Source organism: Polypterus senegalus, chromosome 5 (assembly GCF_016835505.1).
Source record: "Polypterus senegalus isolate Bchr_013 chromosome 5, ASM1683550v1, whole genome shotgun sequence".
Lineage (NCBI taxonomy): Eukaryota > Metazoa > Chordata > Cladistia > Polypteriformes > Polypteridae > Polypterus > Polypterus senegalus.
The window spans coordinates 113,023,083-113,044,073 of NC_053158.1; the positions used below are offsets into that span (position 1 = coordinate 113,023,083).

The 20,991-nt window shown below is 40.3% G+C and overlaps 1 protein-coding gene across 2 annotated transcripts in view; it reads right to left on the reverse strand.

Annotated features, from left to right (window-relative positions):
- Positions 1-20,991, reverse strand: part of zgc:153738 (uncharacterized protein LOC558115 homolog) — a 282,457-nt gene that overhangs the window by 165,941 nt on the left and 95,525 nt on the right. For both annotated transcript variants that reach the window (XM_039753239.1, XM_039753238.1), the window contains one exon: positions 12,037-12,108. In XM_039753239.1, the coding sequence (XP_039609173.1) occupies positions 12,037-12,108 (72 nt within the window). The remainder of the gene's footprint in view (positions 1-12,036; positions 12,109-20,991) is intronic.

The window sequence follows — 20,991 nt, forward strand, 5'->3', positions numbered from 1 at the left end:
ACTAAAGGGTGTTATTTCATGTCTAGAGGGCTCTAATAATGTTAACAGTGTGGGAGAGTTTATAAGGGCTTAAAATATATAAAAATAACTACACAAACATATGGTTTCTACTTCACGGATTTTCATCTATCGCGGGGGGTTCTGGAACGCAACCCCCGCGATCGAGGAGGGATTACTGTACATTAGAGGGTCAGCTCAAGTTGGATGGTTGGGAGACAAAGTCAGAGAGGCGAGATTGCGTTGGTTTGGACATGTGCAGAGGAGAGATGCTGGGTATATTGGGAGAAGGATGCTAAGGATAGAGCTGCCAGGGAAGAGGAAAAGAAGAAGGCCTAAGCGAAGGTTTATGGATGTGGTGAGAGAGGACATGCAGGTGATGCAGAGGACAGAAATATATGGAAGAAGATGATCCACTGTGGCAACCCCTTAAATAATATTTGAAATCCACCTCAAGGATACTGAAAGAGGGAGTATGCTTGAACCATTTTAATTTATAAATATGGACTTTATTCAAAATAATTAATAAATGTTGTCACAGATGTACGGGGACACTGCCCGGCCAGGACGCCTGGATAGTCCCCGACTTGGGCAATACTTCTCCTCGGCCATGAGAGGGCAGCCGCCCGGGTCTATTTGGGGGCCACAAGGACAGAGCTGGGACGCTCACGAGAGGATGTGGCCACCGCCAGGCGCCCGGACAGTGAGGGAATCCTGGTTGGCAGCACTTCCGCCACACCAGGAAGTGCTGCCGGAAATAATTCCAAGACCACCCGGAGTGCTTCCAGGTGCTTTCCTGACACTTCTGCCACACCAGAAAGTGACGTCAGGGAGAGCACCTGGGGCTCATCCGGGTCATAATAAAAGGGGTCGCCTCCTTCCAGTAGACTAGTCAAAGTTGGGAGGAAGGAAACGAAGCTTGTGAGGAGGAGAGAGGAGGTCAAGAGAGAGAGAGAAAGAGAAAGTAGAAGAAGACGACAGTGGAGAGAGTTGGTGTGAGGACATTGTGGTGCTTAAGAACTCAATAAAAGAAGTGTGTTTTGGACATCCTGGTGTCGGTCTGTCGGTGTCTGGGGGTACGCTTTCCACAATGTATAATTAATATTAATTTTTCCATGTTTTCTCTTATACAATATTAGGCCTGGGTAAAAATATCGATTTTCTGATCAATCATTATTTTTCATTTAAACAATTCAATATCGATTCTTAAACTCTCAAGACAGACCTTGTGACTCTCTATCCTGCTCAATTACTATATGTAGATTTTTGCTTACCTTTGTTTTTGGTGTCCGGTTCAGTACATGGTGTTAATGCACCTGTTAAGGCTTTCAATGGATAAACCACTTTACTATCTCACATAAAATAGTGTGTCCTCATTAAGTGAAATCAGCATCTACACTTAAATGAAATGTGTGGACTTCCTATGGATTCAAACGGTGCATTGGTAAAGAACAACTGGATAAAAGCTAAGCCATTTGTAGTGGAATCTGTGCATCTCAGACATTAATTATGGTTGTAATAGATTTGAGAAATCATTTACCCTGACATCACCCATTAACATAATCTCAGTCGACATGCAAATGAGTAGAGCCTAAAAAAATCTACACTGAAATGATGGCTAGCTCCAAGCTTGCAATTAATTTGCCTTGCAGCCAAAAAAATAACAGAATCTATAGCAGTTTATAATCTGTAATGATGTGAGGCCCTACACCGTTGTTGAAAATGAGGGCTTTTGAAAAATGAAACAGGTTTTTGATCTCCAGGATGCTATATCAACCATAAAGCAATTGGCTGAAGTTATTGTACTTAGGCTTTAGGAAGATCTTAAGCAAAGAACTGCCATGTTTCTAAGCTCAGCGGAGAGAGTAGCCTTAACGTGTGACAGCTAAACATTCCAGGGCAGCAGATTCATTCATGACAATCACACATTAAAAACTGACTGGGCACTTGTGGTGGATGTGTTGCAGATGCTCATAAGGCATTGTTTTGGGCATGGACCCTGGCCGTCCGCCACACCCCATACTTATTCTCAATCTAGGCATTCAGATGGCATGTAACTGGGTAAAATAATTTAAGTAAAGTAATTATTGACACTGTATCTTGTTCATTTTTTCAAAAGTGATCCCATTCCTGTTTTTGCAATATGTGACAGAACGAGAGCTACTAAAAGACTCACTGAGCATAGGGGGAATGTGAAACTTCCAAATACACAGTAACACCAGGTTAGGAATTAGACAAAAATAAAACTCCCATATATAATCTTTAAATTATTTTAAGCATGGCAATATAAGTTAATGATTTTCCTAATATCAGGTGGGAAATACACAGACTACAATTGTAGACTACTGTAGTAAAACTATTTTGCAGCAGCCACACACAATCTAAAATATGGTTTATTTTAACTTGTGCTAATGCTAGTGCTTAGCTTATAATACTGATTAATCTTTTAGTGAAAACACTACATCGGTATAATCAAAGAAGTCTCTTTACCACGGAAGGAACAACAACTAGTTTTTGCCTGGTGTAGGGTTTCTAGGTTCTTCGTGTGATTTAGTTTGGAAAGAGGTACAAAGGCTCCAAAAAGAAGCACTCAAAAGTGAAACAATGAGGACATAACAGGTAGCAGAAACAGTATGTACTTTCTCCCATTTATTATCTTAATAAAATATTATTTATAACAAGCTCAATAAATGATATAACTCCATATGTATGCCTTTTCACTCCAATCAATAATTCTGACAATTTCTATGACTGCACCTGTGATTTTGTTTTATAATTTCTCTCTGAAAGTTTACATGTCAAAATATCATATTCTGCATCTCATAGTGTTTCATATTTGCAGATTTAAAACTGCATAACATCTACAGCTGAAATTATTACTGTGATAATAAAAAATATGCAACAAAAAAACTTCTGGAAAATGTGATGTCATCTAACTTAGAAGATCAGTAAGTGTAATGAAAATCTAAACTTTCTCTCCTTAATCTGCGTTAAGTAATGAATCGCCCGGTTGACAGTACATGACATGTTCCTGTCACTTTTATACAAATGTATTCTAATATAATTATTTTAATAAATACATAAGTAGAAGTAAGATAATACATTGAATGCTGTATAAAGAATAGGATTAAAAAGTTGTACAAGATTGATTATTGAGCTATATTTCAATTTATAACTTGCAGTTCACTGGTTAGGTAAAAAAAATAAAAGCATACCCTTTAGTTTATCTTTAACTAGGGTAAGTTCTAAATTTCTTGTAAATAATGAGATTCATTACCCTTTTAATGATTTGACCAATAGTTTATTCATTACACACACCCCTCTAACTGCTGACCATATCACAATGAAATCAAATTTTAGTTAAGAGTATTTTCTGTAATGCTATTAAACTGAACAATTAAAAGGCTAAAAAATCACAACAAAATATTTCGTAAATTGGGTTTTTTGTTGTTTGTAATGCATACACTTAAATGAATTCAACCAGAGGTCTGCAAAGTTGGTCCTGGAATGCCATAATGACTGCAGGTTTTTGTTCCAAACTAATGTCTTAATGAGGAGTCAGTTATTGCTGTTTGAGTACTTATTGCTCAAGCAACAGTTTCATGCTTCATTTCAGATGTCACACTTATTAAGACATTGCTTATTTCTCTCTGAAACAACTGCATTCATTATTTTCAGTGGCTTATTATTGGCAATAAGATGTAAATTACAAAGAAACCAGCACTTCTCCATATAACTTGTTTCCATTTACACCTGTGAGTCTTCATCAGGAACAAACTAGTTTGATAAAATATTTGAAAGGAATCTGAAAAGAGAAATGTGAAGGACTGACAATTACTAATCTACTTCAGGCTAAAAATCATTTGGATGATATACATAGAAAGGAAATAAATAACCTACATTGTATAAGAATGACCTGCCATGACACTAACAAGACATACAATGAAATAAGATCAGTTTTTTACAGGGATTGTTGTACAATTATACAATTGGGCTGGAACAAAACCTGCAGCTACGACTGCCTTTTGCAGACCGCTGAATTAGATTTAATTTCATCATAAGAATGTCCATCAAATTTTCAGCCATGCTTAGTTGTATTTAAAAGGTAAAATTTGTGGTACTACATACAGTACATATTGATTGTTTTTGTATATTGCAAAATAATGATTATATTTAAGGTATTCAGTTTGAATTTATTGGAGTCAAGAGTGCTGGATAAAACTCTGACTTCTGTATGTGTGGATGTTTCAAATTCTCATGTCTGTGTGGGTTTGCATATGCATATTGGGTTGATTAGTGACTCTAAATTAGCCTGGTATGAATAATTCTGTGTATCTGTGTAAGTGTAGGTATGCCTTGCAAAGGACAAGTGCACTATCCAGAGGTGGTTTTTGCATGGGCAGAATGTTGCCATATTAGTCTCCATATCCACAACGTCAAGCCTGAATTAGTCATTTAAGTATAATTATGTTTCATTTACGCAGAGATGCACTAAGACTGGATACCTACCTTAACAATTATCTAGTGCCTGTATCTGTGTTCTCGGCAATAAACTGTCATATTTTTTATTGCATATTGGTATACATGTATTTATGGAGGATATATTGTGATACAGAAAAGTAACATAGTTCTGTAAGAAAGATTTTTTTATATTTTTACTTTAAATTTACTACAAGAAAAAAAGAAACATCTAGATATTATTCTTAAGATAGGCACATTTCTAGGCACTTTTTAGGCCATGCAAATATTCAGATTTCCTGGGACAAATGCAGAGTTCCTGGACCCTGAACTACAGGTTAATGGAAGCTTTCCAACAACACACTTTGCAGATATGATTACTTTTTCTACCTTAAAGCCTTAAACTTACTGTCTATAATGTATTGCGTCTGTCATTATAGATTCCAATTGTCTCCAAACACGCTGATCGCTCCGCAAATAGCCCCCCGCTTCATTATGACAATTGAGAGGTTCATATTTCAACCTAATGGCTTTCTATAACTTTAACAATCTATCACGACCTCATTTCATTGCGAGCACAGTTAATACGAGCTTCCCCGCCAAGTGGAACATTTTCTAATGATGCACTTTCACACCAAAAACAATATGAGCCTGGGCGCCGCATCAGTCACTAATGTATCCATCCATAATGTGTTTATAACACTTCTTCAGAGGAGACAACAATGACTACTACACAGAGAAAGAAAAAAAAAAGATTTATAAAAGAGCGTGAAACCACCATCAGAATTATCAAGATAATCATTTTTAAAATACCACCATTAATGATTCTATCATACCCCCGGTAATATCCTCAGATATTGTATCATTAGCAACATATCAAAAGATTTAAAAGAGAAAATCGTTAAAGAAAAAGAGACCACTAACTACTACCATTAGCAACAGCTGTGTATTTTTTTTTTGTTTTAGTATCTAAAGAAACAAAGCTAGAAAAGGAAATTAAATAAATAAAATAAGTATACATACAAATATATATTTGTATATATATATATATATATATATATATATATATATATATATATATATATATATATATATATATATATATATTCGTACACACACAACATGTATGTATATATTTTTCTATTTTTTAACAGAAAACTGCCTACAGTAATAATACAGTCTTTATGCATAATATAAGCATACTGTACTCAGCCAAATACATGTCCAACGTGTCATATGAGATCAGTGTTTATAAAGACCAACAAAAATGTTTTAAACATGTTAAATCTTACTAAAAATCAGCAGTGGCAATTTATATGCTCTACTTTAGTTTTAACAGTTTTTTAAAGATATTGTGTCTGCGCAATTTTCATTATCTTTACAAATCCCAATAATATTATAGGGCATGTTACAATAAATGGAAATTTGTACAGCATGAGTAAGTGCACATTCATGACTATGCCCTAAAGTGGACTGGCACCCAATTTACAGCTGGTTTCTGCCTTTTGGTAGAGTAAGCTATTGCTCTCTGCAGCCCTAAATTTGTATTACACAGATTCAGACAATGAAATTGTTTATAAATTAAAAATAAAAACAAAAAAAATACATGTCTAACATCATTTTCTCAAACATGCTTAATGTAATTCAAAATTATATGGTCTGAACCTTATAATGAACCAGGGCAGCATGGAATCAAGGTAAGAAATGGCCCTGGACAGGGCCTCCGTCCATTCCATGGCCCATTTGTGAACAATTTCAAGCTGCAGTCTTCTTGGGAAGCAACCTAAGCTCAAAAGAAGCACCATGCCTGAACAAATGTATCAGGAAAGCCTGTTCCATCACAGGGAAACCCTGGACATATTGGAAGTTGTTGTGGAAAGTAGGATGGTGGCAAAACTGGATGCCATCTTGATAAATCCCTTCTATGCTCTTCAGGAGGCACTCTCTTGAAGCACTTTTAGCCACAGGCTCATACCACCACAATGTGTTAAGATGGGCCTCTGGGGGTCTTTTATGCACACAATTCAATGCTTCCACCCGATGTACTTGTTGCATTTATTTATCAATTGATTGATTGGCTGTATTATCTGTCCTATGAGTCTGTATCCTTGTTTGTTTATGCCTCTTCTATTGCTGCATGCATCTGAATTTCCCCAAGGAAAAGTTTATCTAATCTAATCTAAGTTTTTAGTGTTGCAGTCATTCTTAGAAAATGGTGATCAGAATTGCACACAGCACTCCAGATGTGGCCCCTATTACATTATGCAGTCTAAGCATAACATCCCGGTTTATACAATATAAAGTAATATTTTTTTCACTTTCTAATTGCTTCTTCACTTGGCTAAACAGTAAAAATGTGCCAATTTAAACCACAAACCCATTTCAAAGGTTGGTTGCTATAAGACAGCATAATGCTTGATTGCTGCAAAAAACACTTTTGTACGTTAAAATACATTATCCAAGTGTTTGCCTAGTTTTGATGATTTTCCATGTCTGTTTTTTGGTGCCCCTGCTATTTTCATGCCATCTGCACAGTTCACAAGTTTAATAATGCTGATTTTGGATTAGTTCATAATATAAATTAAAAAATAACACAATCTAAGGACAGATGCTCTCATCCCATATATAGTATTCTCCCCTTACTGTATCTGTATGTTTTGTCTCTGGCCAGTTAAACAGCTTGTAGTCTAGTTTTACAAATATCCCATGATACCAAAGGCTTCTAGTGGCTGCAATAATGGCCCATTTTAAGTAAATTTGGTTATATAATATGGTTAAATCTTTCTTTGCAATGATTATTTTTCATTGGGAAGCTTTTGAATATGCTTCCTGTGTCAAGGTGGGATACTATCTTAATAGACATGAATCTACAGCATGTTCAGAATGCAGCAGCTAGAGTCTCAACCAGTAATTGAACATCAGAGCACTTTACACCTAGCTGAGCATCATTAGATTGGTTACTTGAGTCATTTAGAACTTTTAATACACACTTAAGTTTTAAATAATCTTACCCCTACTTATATTTTGGAGTGCCTGTCCCCTGATATTCCGAGTTCGATCCTTAAATACTGGTTTGATTATTGTGACAAGAACTAAGTATAAAACAGTGAGACCAAAAATCTGGAATGTTTTATCAATAGAGATATGCCAGGCTAATACTGTCAAAAAAAACACACTTTTCTAAGTTGGCTTTTTATAGTTGTTTTGTTTCTTTTGCACCAATTCCAGTTGGTTATAGTGTATTACAATATATTTTCAGTTACCATTGTCTTTATAGTTAATTTATAATTACCTATACTATTCAGTGTTGAATTATAGTAGCCAGCATATGGTCCTAAAGATGGGTGGGTCTGGATCGGTAATTGGCAGTGCATTTTCACACAGGTAGACTGAGCTTTGCATTCTACAAAACCACATGAATCATTGCATTATAATTTACAAGCTTAGAAAGGATCAAGAATGCAGGTGGAGACCCTCAGGGCACTGGATAAATAAAGCCTTGCAGAAAATAAGGTGGGGGTCAGGATTAGTGGGACACCGCATGTGATTCTGAAAGATGTACAGAAACACTGAAAGAATGAATGCGACTTCAGAGATGGTGAGGTTGGAAGCACACCAGACGATGAACCACCTGGATTGAGATCCGAGTGCAGTGGGTGACACCACAGGCCCACACTGGAACAATGTGAGGTTATTTGCGGTGGCTGGAGTGCCAATCCTGCCTCCAACCCCTGAATTTTCCCTGTAAATTGGAGGACCTGCTTGCAGGGCTGGATGGAGATTAATGTCATACCGAGGTTGAAGCAACTGCAGGTTAAGGGCCATGCTCAAGGGCCCAACAGAGTAGAGTCACTTCTGGCATTTATGGGATTCAAACCGGCAACCTTATGATTGCCAGTGCAGATCCCTAGCCTCAGAGCCACCACTCTGCTCGTGACTTCAAAAATAGTACAAAAATAGCTATGGTTAGTTTCAGTAAATGTTATTTTATGAGGCATTTTCTGCGGCCATAAAAGCAGAATGGCGATTCTCCTGGAAGTACAACTGTGAATCACTTATTGTTAAATGAACATGCTCATTATTGAGCTTAACTCGCTTATAGTGTGTGTCTTGGTCTTTCCATCTCAGTGTTTGTTACAGTTTTACTCTTCGTGTTATTGCAAAGTGGCCTGGTTAAACACATGACTCCAAAGTTTTCATGAGAGTGGCATAAACATTTTGTTTAAATGTCCTCATGTTCCTTCAAATATTATATCTTTGCAGTGAAGCCTTCGCATATCAGAAAGCTACAATGCATTTTCATGATTTTAAAGGAAACTACAAAAAGCCTTAATAATTGCCATTTTACGGCTTATGTTGCCAAAAAATAGCTACATCATTCATTATCAAATTTGAATTCCTACTTCTCACTGGGAATTGGGGAAATTACAACTTTATGTAAGATATGGCTTAAAGATGGATGGATGAATGGATGGATGGAAATATAGATGGATCTTTATTTATCCCAAGGGGGGAATTTGTTTTTTTTACAGAAGCTGTTTAAATAAAAAATACATAATTGGGTAGATAAGTAAATATATTAATAAATAAATAACTAAATACACAAATAAATACACACACACACACACACACAACAGTGTGTCTATAAACCAAGAAAATAAAAAAGAAAGAAAACTTCTGACTTGGCTGTCACAGTGAGCCATTATGCAGACATATTGCTGTTGGTATAAAGGAGCCCCAGTAGCGTTTCTTGACAACTTCTGCTGAATAATTTGTTGGCTGAAAGTATTTAGTGTGTCAGAGAGGGGATGTGCAGCATTGTTCCTAATGGTACTCATCCATCCATCCACCCATTTTCCAACCCGCTGAATCCAAACACTGGGTCACGGGGGTCTGCTGGAGCCAATCCCAGCCAACACAGGGCACAAGGCAGGAACCAATCCTGGGCAGGGTGCCAGCCCACCACAGGACACACACACACACCAAGCACACACTAGGGACAATTTAGAATCACCAATCCACCTAACAGGTGTGTCTTTGGACTGTGGGAGGAAACCGGAGTGCCCGGAGGAAATCCACGCAGACATGGGGAGAACAAGCAAACTCCACGCAGGGAGGACCCGGGAAGCAAACCCGGGTCCCCTAACTGCTAGGCAGCAGCGCTACCACTGCGCCACCGTGCCGCCCTAATAGTACTCAGTTTGTTTTAATTCTCTCCTTTGCTGCTACCTTCAGGGGGTCCAGAGTGTGTCCTATAACTGAGCTTACCCTTTTAATTAGCTTGTTGTTTCGTTGTTCTGTCTTGAAGTGAAGTTACTAGCTTAGCACAACACAGCATACAAAAACCGTGCTGGCCATCACAGAGTTATAGAAGATGTGAGTGATGTCACTTCACACATTTCAGGAACACAGTCTCCCAAGGAAAAAGAGCTTGCTCTGTCATTCTTATATAGTTCCTCTGTGTTCCGAGACCAGTCCAGCCTGTCCTTAATGTGGACCACTTCAATGTCCACTTCTTAAATAGTGATCCGATATAGAAACTCTTAGGTGCTTCGAAAAATCAATAACCATTTTCTTGGTTAAGATGTAGACAATTCTCTTTGCACCAAGAAATAAACTTTCCACCTGACTCCTATACTCTGTCTCACCGCCTTTATTAATATACACAATAAATGCAGAAACATTTGAGAATTTCTATAAGTGACATGACCTGATGTTATATTTGTAGTCAGAGATGTACAGAGTGAAGAGGAAAGAAGACAGGACTGCTCTTGTGGTACTCCAGTGTTGCTCACATGCGTATCAGAAACACAAACCCTCAGTCTCACAGACTGCAGTATGCCTGCTAGATAGTCCATTATCCAGGACACCATATGATCATCCACCTACATATCTCGGAGTTTACCCCTTAACATGGATTGCTGAATGGTAATGAAAGTGCTGAAGGAATCAAAATACGATTTGAGACGTAAGGGCCACTAATCGGTAGTCATTAGGTGAACAAGTGCCTGCCTTCTTTACAGAGTTTTATACATGAGGCACCTGGAATCAGATCATTAGCTACCTTCTGTTTGTTTGAAATAGGTATGTCTTTGAGCATTGGAAAAATGTTATATAAATAAAATATATTATTAATTATTATATATAGTTAATAATGATAACAGAGGTTGAATGATTTAATGAGGCAATTAGCCTACCATGGCACATGACACTTTTAAAGGGTATAGTGAACTAACAGACAGATTTATATGTTCATTATTAAAAATGTTTCTCTTAGTTTATAATTTTAGGATATTACCTATTTGTTTAAGAATGACTTGAATTTTTGTTAATGTTTTAACTATAATATTTTACATGGGTGCTATCCATGTTATTTACAGCTGTGACACCTGTTGCTGATGATACAGTGTCATCTCAAAACACACACTGTTTAAGATGGTGGTACACATACAGCATTCAAACTTTTATAAATATTAAAAAGAATATTCACAAACTGGTATTAAGGTTATTAGTTATGGTTAGGTGAATTCTGATTAACATCTTAGTGTTTTGTTGTAGGTTTCTCCCTCCTTTGGTTTCTGAAATTTTACCCTGGTAAAAAAAGTTGCCTTTTTGTTTCTAAAGACTCTTTATCTCCTGGTCCTAGCATAATCTTTTTTCAATCTTTTTGACTTACCAATTAACACCTTTGGCCACAATACCCTTAGGAAAAATTATACATTTCTGTGCTTATAGATTACATATCTATTTAACAATCAACTTTTTTTAGTAGCATCTAGTTTGAATTTTATGTAGACAAATGTTGGCACCTTACTTAAAAAAGTAACAATAATCAAATAGTAGTATTCATCATAAATATTCTTAAATTATTTTACTCTTTTACAACACATAATCAAATTAAAAAAAAAAAGTTCACTAGAGAATAAATAAAACCTAAACTTGACTAATACCCTTAGAAAACAAAATACTTAAAGGTGGCCTGAAGGTTATGGACATCCAAAAGCATTATGGTTGCAAGATTGTCCTTTTTATGCTAAAAGTGATACTGTAAGTTTATCAGACTACTTCTCTTTGGCTTTTTGTGATTATATACTAGTAGGCTATAATTGTTTTCATATTGCATTCTTTATGTTTAAATAGAATAAATGGCCTATGAGAAAATAAAAGAGAACTAAAGCCAACAACAAACAGTGACAAAGATTAAGGAAAGAAATTCCAAAACAATATTCCAACATTGATGTCTTGATCTAATGGAAAGGTTCTTGCATTCTACATATCAGCTATTGTTATCACTTCAAAACCTAAAGCCTTTGCATGTGAAAAGTTAAAAGAATACATGGAGAATTACAATCAAGTGCTTTCAAAGCATTCCAGCAAACTTTTTATACAGTTTATATTTGAAATACCTTACCATAAAACAGGAAGTGTTCATTCAGTTTGTTTAGGTTGCTAATAACTAAAGTGGCCAAGTACAGTACATCAAACTATTATGCTCTCTAAGACAACCAGTAACTCCCTTCAAAATATTCATATAATACATTTTTAACAGGTATATTGTTTTAAATTAAAAGTAGTACTTACCATTCCTAGAAAGATCATCTCATCATCTCGCTCCCTCTTTGTTTTCTTTCTCTGAATAAATCCTTTCCAGAACTAAATTGGCAGATAAAAATGCCCAAATGCAAATAATAATATCAGTTACAACATGAAGGAACATTTCATAGCAGAATAGTAAAGCTAACACAAAAGAACAAAAACAGTCCACATGTATTTTACATTTTTCTGCTTTTCAAAGGCAAAAGAATATAAAGTACAATACTTAGTGCGAAATCTGTAGAAAGTGCAATTACCCAAAATGGAGTGCATGTCCAAGATGGGAAGTTGAAGAACCACTATATAAACATTTGTAGAAAATGTTTTTCTTAAGGAAGCAACGCCCCAATCAAATGCCAAAAAAAACCATGACTGACATCAGTACATAACCATTAACATTCTATTTGCACTTCAGCAGCAGACATACTCCAGTTACTTATCAGATATTAGTGGTCAAACAAAAAATGTAAGAAGCAGGAATTCAGTGTGGAGAAGGTGCACATAAAATATCCAAAATTTACAGTAGAAACTAGACTCAATTCAGTGGTAGTCAGGTCGAGAACATGAAGAATAAGTTTAGAAAGATAGATAGACAGACAGACAGATAGATAGGAGGTTATTTTGTTCTTTTTAATAAACAAACTATAAAAATGAACTATGTATTGCAAAGAAGACATATACACCAACAGGCAGCTGCCATGTGTATCAATGTATGTCAAATAGTTAACCATGAGATGAGTGCCTAAGATATCCTGTATTTTAAAAATCTAAGTGGAACTGCACAAAAGAGCACTTAAAGCATGAAAATGTAATAAAAGAGAGAGAAAAACCCCAAAGAAAATTAACATAATACCTATAAATACACGGAAGTCTAAGTTGGATCAAGTTCATGGTCAAGCTTGTGGTACAGCCTGTCACTAATTAAGGCCGAAAAGACAGGCGAAGCAACCAGTCCAGTGAATGTGGGAGCAAGCCTGCCTGTGAAATCAAAAACCAGTAGTGCTGTGTCTCCATCTGCAACCATTACAAACAACCCTAGTATTTCCACCACCTTGACACCAAATGGCTCAGTAGCTTGGTCAGAGCACAGTGATGAAGTTTGGAGGAATGAGGCTTTTGAGTTCGAGTCACTTATCAAACTCATGGAGGATATAGAAGGAATGTGCAATGGAATTGACAAACTGAACCAGGATATTAGAGAGAATGTGAAGGATTTGTTTGTACTTTCAAATAAAGTTTTGACATAAAGTTGAAAGAATATCTAGCAAAAATGGATGAAAGAACAGGGGAAGAAAAACAGAAAAATTAATCCCGTGCTCACAATTCACATCAAGAAGGAGCAGCTAATGACGTCTACTGCCAATAAAAAAATAACTGTACTAGAATCCAAATGTAGTGTGCTTTGTAACAAATCCATGATGCCTGAAGATAGATACAGATAATTATTTGTGTTTGCAGCTTGTTCTAGTTTCAATATAACTCATTTGCTGGTGTTGCCTCTATTTTTGATAGGTATTTTTCTTCTTATCTAAATATGTTAGTAATATTTTTATCTTTTGTTCTCTACTACAAGGCTTTGTTATAAAATATTTGTATACATATAGTATAGAACACAATAGAATGAGTACAAACTTGGTTCTTATCTATACCAATAAAAGGCAAAGCCCTCACTGACTCACTCACTCACTCACTGACTGACTGACTGACTCATCACTAATTCACCAACTTCCCGTGTAGGAAGAAGGCTGAAATTTGGCAGGCTCATTCCTTACAGCTTACTTACAAAAGTTGGGCAGGTTTCAGGTAATGGTCATAACTAGAAGCTATTTTTCTCCATTTACTGTAATGGAGTTGAGCTCGAAAGTCGTGGGGGGCGGAGTTTCGTGTGACATCATCACGCCTCCCACGTAATCACGCAGTACGTAGAAAACCAGGAACAGCTCCAAAAACCGCTGAAGAAAACATACATTATATAATTAAGAAGGCAGCGAAACAATTAGAAGCGAGCGAGTGACATATAAAACCATATTCAGCGGCTCACATGAACTGACGCTGTGCGCAGTCAAAAAGCAACAGTTCCAAAGAGTGCTGGACAAAAACTGAATTATACTGCTACGCTCAAATAGACAAACCACACGCCGTGGCGCAATAGTAGAGGCTTTGCCTCTAGCTCCGGCTTTCGAGGTTTGATTCCCGAGAGGGTGTGCACTGAGTATGTACGTGTGCTTCCCGATTCATTTTACCCTCGCATCCCCTTGGTTTGAGACGTATGAAAAAATATGCGGTTAACGCAGAAAGACAGATCACCAATTGAAGCTTTATGAATAATGGATACTTTATTCGCGATCAATGATTGTTTTGGTAAAGTCATACTCAGTGTATTCATTAGATGAATGGTAAAAAAGTAAGAGCGAGGGGAGGATGACTTATTGAGGCACGCAGGCAAAACCACAATAGCACGCGGGCTCGATGTACTGTAGTGCGCGTCAACTCGATCTGAATTGCGTGATCACATTTGAAAAAATATATCTTTTCAAGTTCTATTTAGTCCATATGTGTCAAACTCAAGGCCCGCAGGCCACATCCGGCCCGGCGTGTAATTATTTTTTTTTTTTAATTCTTTTCATTTTTATTACTATTTAATTTAATATTGTTTCTTTGTATCAGTATACTGCTGCTGGATTATGTGAATTTACCCTTGGGATTAATAAATTATCTATCTATCTATCTATCTAATTATATCCGGCCCGCAAGATCATTTTATATATTATTGTTATTAATGGCCCGGGGATATGAAGCGCTGGTAATACAATAAACTACAGATCCCATAATGCAGCACTTCAACTGCCTTGCCGAACACTTACCGCGTTAATCAAGTCTAGTTTATAATGCTGCAAGTTATTGCGAAGCTAGCCCACACAATGCCGAAGAGAAAAGGTGATTCTGAACATAGAGCCTTTAAAAACCCATGGGAGGCTGAGTATATGTTTACTGACATTGCCGGTAAACCCGTGTGTCTCATTTGTGGAGCTAATGTGGCTGTAATTATAGAATTTAATCTAAGATGGCACTATGAGACAAAACATGAAGATAACCTGAAAGACCTGAATGCAATGCACAAGATACAGAAAGCAGAAGAGTTAAAGAAGAATCTGACACTTCAGCAGACGTTTTTACCCATGCAAAATCACAAAGTGATTTCAAGTGAAGCTACTTTTATGGGAGACACAAATGCACCAATGCAACTTGCCCCTCTTTCCCTGTTGCCAAGTAATGTCGAACCAAGTCGGCACAACGGTGTTCCCAAATACGCACTTTGCTGATAAACTGAGCGCACTGAGTTCGCACGGCGCTTTGGTGACTTTGAAGAACAAAAAAAGAATTTTGAGTTGTTTCGCAACCCATTTGCCGTTGATGTGGAAACTGCACCTGTGCAGATTCAGATGGAGGTGATTGAGCTGCAGTGTAATGGCACACTGAAGGTAAAGTACGATACTGCAGGGCCCGCACAGTTTATTCACTCCATTCCCACAAAAATGCTCCAGCTCCGTCTACATGCGGCCTGAACCTTGTGCATGTTTGGTACCACATATCTGTGTGAGAAGCTCTTCTCAGTGATGAAGACTAACAAAACAGCACACAGGAGTCGCCTCACTGATGAGCACCTGCAGTCCATCCTGAGAATCTCCACAACACAGAACCTCACACCAAACAGAAACGAACTTGTGGCCAAAAAAAGATTCAAGGCGTCCAGCTCTAAAATGACATATGAGCAAAGACAACTAAATGATTTGATTTGTTATTGCTGAAAAGAACAAATTTTATTTATATTTCCAGGTTTTATTATGCACCATGTTCATATCTGAATTTGTATAATTTTGACAGGATATATTTTTATGGAGAGCAAAATCTTTTGGGATATTTAAAATTTAAGTTTATTTTTTATATAAAATTACATAAGAGTAAAGAAATTTGAATGTTTGTTCTTTTAACGTTTACTTTATTTCTAACTTGTATAATTTAGACAGAATATATTTTTATGGAGAGCAAAATATTATAGTTATATAGTTATTTAAGGTTTGAGTTGATTTATTCCGGAACAATATTCTGTTAAGTAAATAAAAATTCCTTCTATTTAAAAATTAAATAGAATTTGAACATATATGATAGTTGTGTGTGTGTGTGTATGTATATTTATAGATACAGAATGTATGTATATATATGTTCATATATGTGTGTGTGTGTATGTATATATATATATATATATGTATTTGTGTGTATATATGTGTGTGTATGTATATGTATCTGTGTATATGTAGATATATATATTGTAACAACCCGGCAGCAAGCGCTGGCGGAGTGACGCCTCATGGGTAATTTATGTAAATAGTTTGCGGGGAAATTATGGGTAATTTATAAAAAGCTTATTGTATGTCGGAATTTACGTATTGTCATTTGTGTTGTAAATAATGGTGTGTTTGTATTTAATTGGTTGGGTGGGTTTGGGTTATCGCCGTCCGGGGGTTATTTATTTTGTAAAAAGTACCAATTTATTGAAATGTGTCTTCGTGCTTGACCTTGGCAATGGCCGCGCAATAATGTTGAGCTTTTGTTTCTGACTATCTTCTGTAATAAAAAGATACAACAGGACAGAGCTGTTTATTTGCTAAGATGTTATCTAAGCAAACTACCGAGACACTCGAGTCGTGCGGTGTATGGGGCACGAGTGTTCTCTTTCTTAAAGAGCTGGGTGCAGTTGCGTGCATGCGCTGGCAAGCCGCTAGCCGACAGCTTCGGAGAGGTGCACGGCAGAGTTCGGCTCGAAATCTTAAAAGACTCCTCCACGGGTCGCTACATTGGTGTCAGAAGTGGGAGACCAGGCTGTTAAGAAGACGCCGTCATGGAACAGAGTCTTGAAGAAATAGCGCCATCTCGAAAATAGCGTTATGTTGGAGCGCCTGATCAGCAGAACTGCACGGAGAATAAGGACAAACTGGCCTGAGGGTGCCAGTATTCCCCGGACAGTGTTGCGATCTTCTAGGCACGGCGGAATGAACCTGTAGCTGCCGCAACGACACCCCAAATCACCAGTCGGCCGGTCCTCCCCACACGGTCACCCGCTAAGCTGCCACGATACAGCGGGTTGACGCCCCTAGAGCCATACCTTGCACAAGTGGATCTGGCTGCTCTTCACAATGGTTGGAGCTGCGAGGAAGCTGCAACACACTTGGCCCTTGCCTTGGAGGGTCCCGCACTTCAGGTACTCATCGACCTGCCGCCTGAGGAGTGTCGTGATCTTCAGGCCCTCACCGATGCTCTCACCCGTCGTTTGGACAGAGAACCTCAGCGGAACACAACAGGGAGGAGCTGACAAACCGACATCGGCGTGAAGGTGAGAGTGTGGGAGCATTTGCAGCTGACATCAGGGTCTATGTACGGAAAGGTTACCCTACTTTCTCGACAGCAGCAAGGGAAGAACTCAGTGTTCATGCTTTCCTGCGGGCCTTACACCAGAGCGTCTCCGTCAGCACGCCTGTCTGCTGTCGCCCAGACATTTGAGTGAGGCACTACGGGAGGCTGAACGGGCTGAAGAGGTACTACAGCTTGGGTCTCCGGCACGTCAATCATCACGCCCAAGCCGGCTAACGAGCAGTTGAGCGAGTGGTAGAAAGGGACCAACCTGAGGGTGTGGAGGTCAGTCGCGCCAGCCATCATCATCCCTCCGCAATGACTGCCCTAAAGTGGGGCCGTGTGGGTTTTCAGGTGGACTGTACCTAGACTGCATTATAGACGGACGGCCATGCAGTGCCTTAGTGGACACGGGGTCCACTATTTGTCTATTACAGAGAGGAGTGTTGCCCAAACAGCTGGTCCTCTTCCAAAAGACTGGACTCCTTCTAACATCGAACTGCGCACGGTTACGGGTGAACGGACAAAAATGCCCGGAAAGAAACTATTGACTGTAGTAGTAGGGACGAGCCAGACCAGCCACGAATTCTGGCTCATGGACATTAAAGACAAATGCATAATTGGGTTAGACTTGCTGGCCCACTGGGGAGCATGTGTTGATGTGTCCAGGGCCATCCTCCGCGTAGGTAATGAGACTGTGTCGCTCCAATCGGGCTGGAATCATCCTGGAAGGGCTGTTAGCTTGGATTTGCCTGGACACCACGGCTCACCGCTCCCGACCGTTGTTCGGAAGATGCAGGGACTGAAGAAGACCCCCAGGAGAGTATTGCAGCTCAGACCAGTGCTCCCCAACGGTTTTCCTCACACGACCACCCATCCACTGAGACGGTTGCTGCTGTGGAAGAATTGGGCCATCGAAGTGGTGAACAGCTGAGCACGCCACAGCAGGAGCAACTCCAGAAAGTATTGAACGACTTTGTGGACATTTTGCGGCTCGAGAAGAGGACTGCACCAGAACCTCGTTAGTCAAACACCACATTGACACTGGCCACGCCGCCCCCATTCGGTTGCGCCCCCACAGATTGCCTCTTGCAAAACGCCAAGCTGCCGAAGAATTGATTCGCAGATGGTAACCAACGACATCATTGAGCCTTCTGACAGTCCTGGGCCGCACCCATGGTCATGGTGCGGAAGAAAACGGGGGGTTGGCGCCCTTGTGTGGACTTTCGTAAATTAAATGCAGTCACTCGAAAAGACTCTTACCCATTGCCTCGCATCGATGATGCATTGGACTATGTGGCTGGATCCCGTTGGTTCAGCACTTTGGACTTGCGCAGTGGATATTGGCAGGTAGAACTGGCAGCAGAGGACCGACCCAAAACTGCATTCACCATCGGACAAGGGCTGTGGCAGTTTAAGGTAATGCCGTTTGGACTTTGTAATGCGCCGCCACGCTTTGAAAGACTAATGGAGCGGGTCCTAAAGACATTCCCCGAACCCGTTGTGTGGTCTATTTAGATGACCTGCTGATTCATGCCAGAGACTTTGACCAGGCGGTGCACAATTTAAGGGAGGTCCTGACCGCCATTCAGAGCGCCGGGTTGCGGTTAAACCCTGAGAAATGCAATCTTCTCGCCCGACAGACTCAGTTTCTAGGGCACGTAATCAGCGAGTGGGGTGGCTACAGACCCGCGAAGGTGACTGCCGTGAGCAACTGGCCCCACCAGCCAATATCACTGAACTGCGGAGCTTTTTGGGTTTAGCCTCCTACTACCGAAGATTCAGAAAAACTTTGCGACCATTGCCAGCCCTTTGCACCGACTAACGAGTAAGGGCCAACAGTTTGGGTGGACGGAGGATTGCACAGCCGCCTTCCAACAGTTAAAGGCTGCCCTCGTCAGCGCGCCGTCCTGGCGTACCCTGACCCCAACCAACCTTTTGTGGTGGACACTGACGCTAGCAATGTGGGGATTGGGGCCGTGCTCTCACAGAAGGGGGAGGCTGGAGAAAGAGTGATAGCTTATTACAGCTGCAGCCTCAGTCGACCGGAGAGGAATTACTGTGTCACTCGGCGGGAACTGTTGGCAGTGATCCTAGCGGCACGGCACTTTCGGCCCTACCTATTGGGCACTAGGTTCACACTGCGGACTGACCATGCTAGCCTCACCTGGATGTTGAATTTCAGGCAACCAGAGGGCCAGGTGGCAAGGTGGATGGAGATTCTACAAGAATATGACTTTGAGATACAGCACCGACCGGGACGGCAGCATGCCAACGCTGATGCCCTCTCCAGGCGTCCATGCCTCAGCAATGAATGTCGATATTGCCGCCGACAGGAAGAAAGGGGGCTGGGGCCATCGTCCGCATCCGCAAGGATAGATGACACTGTTGGAGTAGGGGAGCCGTACACTATTGACCAATTGAGGCAGTTACAGGCGAACGATCAAGCACTAGAAAAGGTAAAGGGCTGGTTGGAGACACAAGAACGTCCCGACTGGCAAACCGTGTCGTCACAGGGGCCTGAACTCAAAATACTCCACTCTCAGTTGGGCAACTTGGAGTTGCACGATGGCGTAATCTACAGGCGGTGGCACGCACCGTGGGAGGAATTGACCGGCTACAACTACTGGTTCCCCAGGCTTTGCGCGCCGAGGTCCTCCGATGGGTCCACGGAGCGGCTGGATCCGGACATTACGGGAACGCTAAGACAGTGCGCCGACTACGGCAGCGGTTTTATTGGCCGGTGTCGGCAAGACGCAGAGCTACACGCCCACTGCTGTGACGTCTGCACTGCACAAAAGGACCTGGTCAACGCTCTCACGCGCCATTGCAACGATACCTGGTCGGGCACCCATGGAGAGAATTGGCGTGGACATACTGGGTCCTTTTCCTGTAACGGAAGCCGGAAATCGCTACGTTTTGGTAGCAATGGACTACTTTACCAAATGGCCAGAGGCGTATGCAGTTCCGGATCAGAGTGCCCCACAGCTGCCCAAAACTCGTGGATGAAATGTTCACTCGATTTGGAGTTCGGACGAGCTCCACAGCGATCAGGGCGGAACTTTGAGAGCCGTTTGTTCAGAGAGGTGTGTCAGCGACTGGGGTGAAAAGACCGGACCACCCCTTCACCCACAAAGTGATGGATTGGTCGGCGATTTAATCGCACCCTGGCCACTCAACTGGCAATTCTGACCAGTCAACACCAGCGGGACTGGGACCAACATCTGCCTTTGGTCCTATGGGCATATCGGACAGCAGTGCAGGAGTCGAGCCAATGCACGCCAGCGGGCTGATGTTTGGAAGGGAACTTCGACGCCGGTGGATTTAGTGTTTGGCTCACCCCCTGAGCCTGAGATTATTGGTGGGCCCGAAATGGATTATTTTAGACGGCTAAAAGAGCGGCTGGACACCGTTCATGGACTGGCCAGGGAGGCCCTGGAGGGAGCTGGAGCACGCCAAAACGGGCTTATGACTCGGGGCTCATGGCCCGACGCTGAAGCCAGGGGACAAAGTGTGGGTATTTTGCCCGCAACG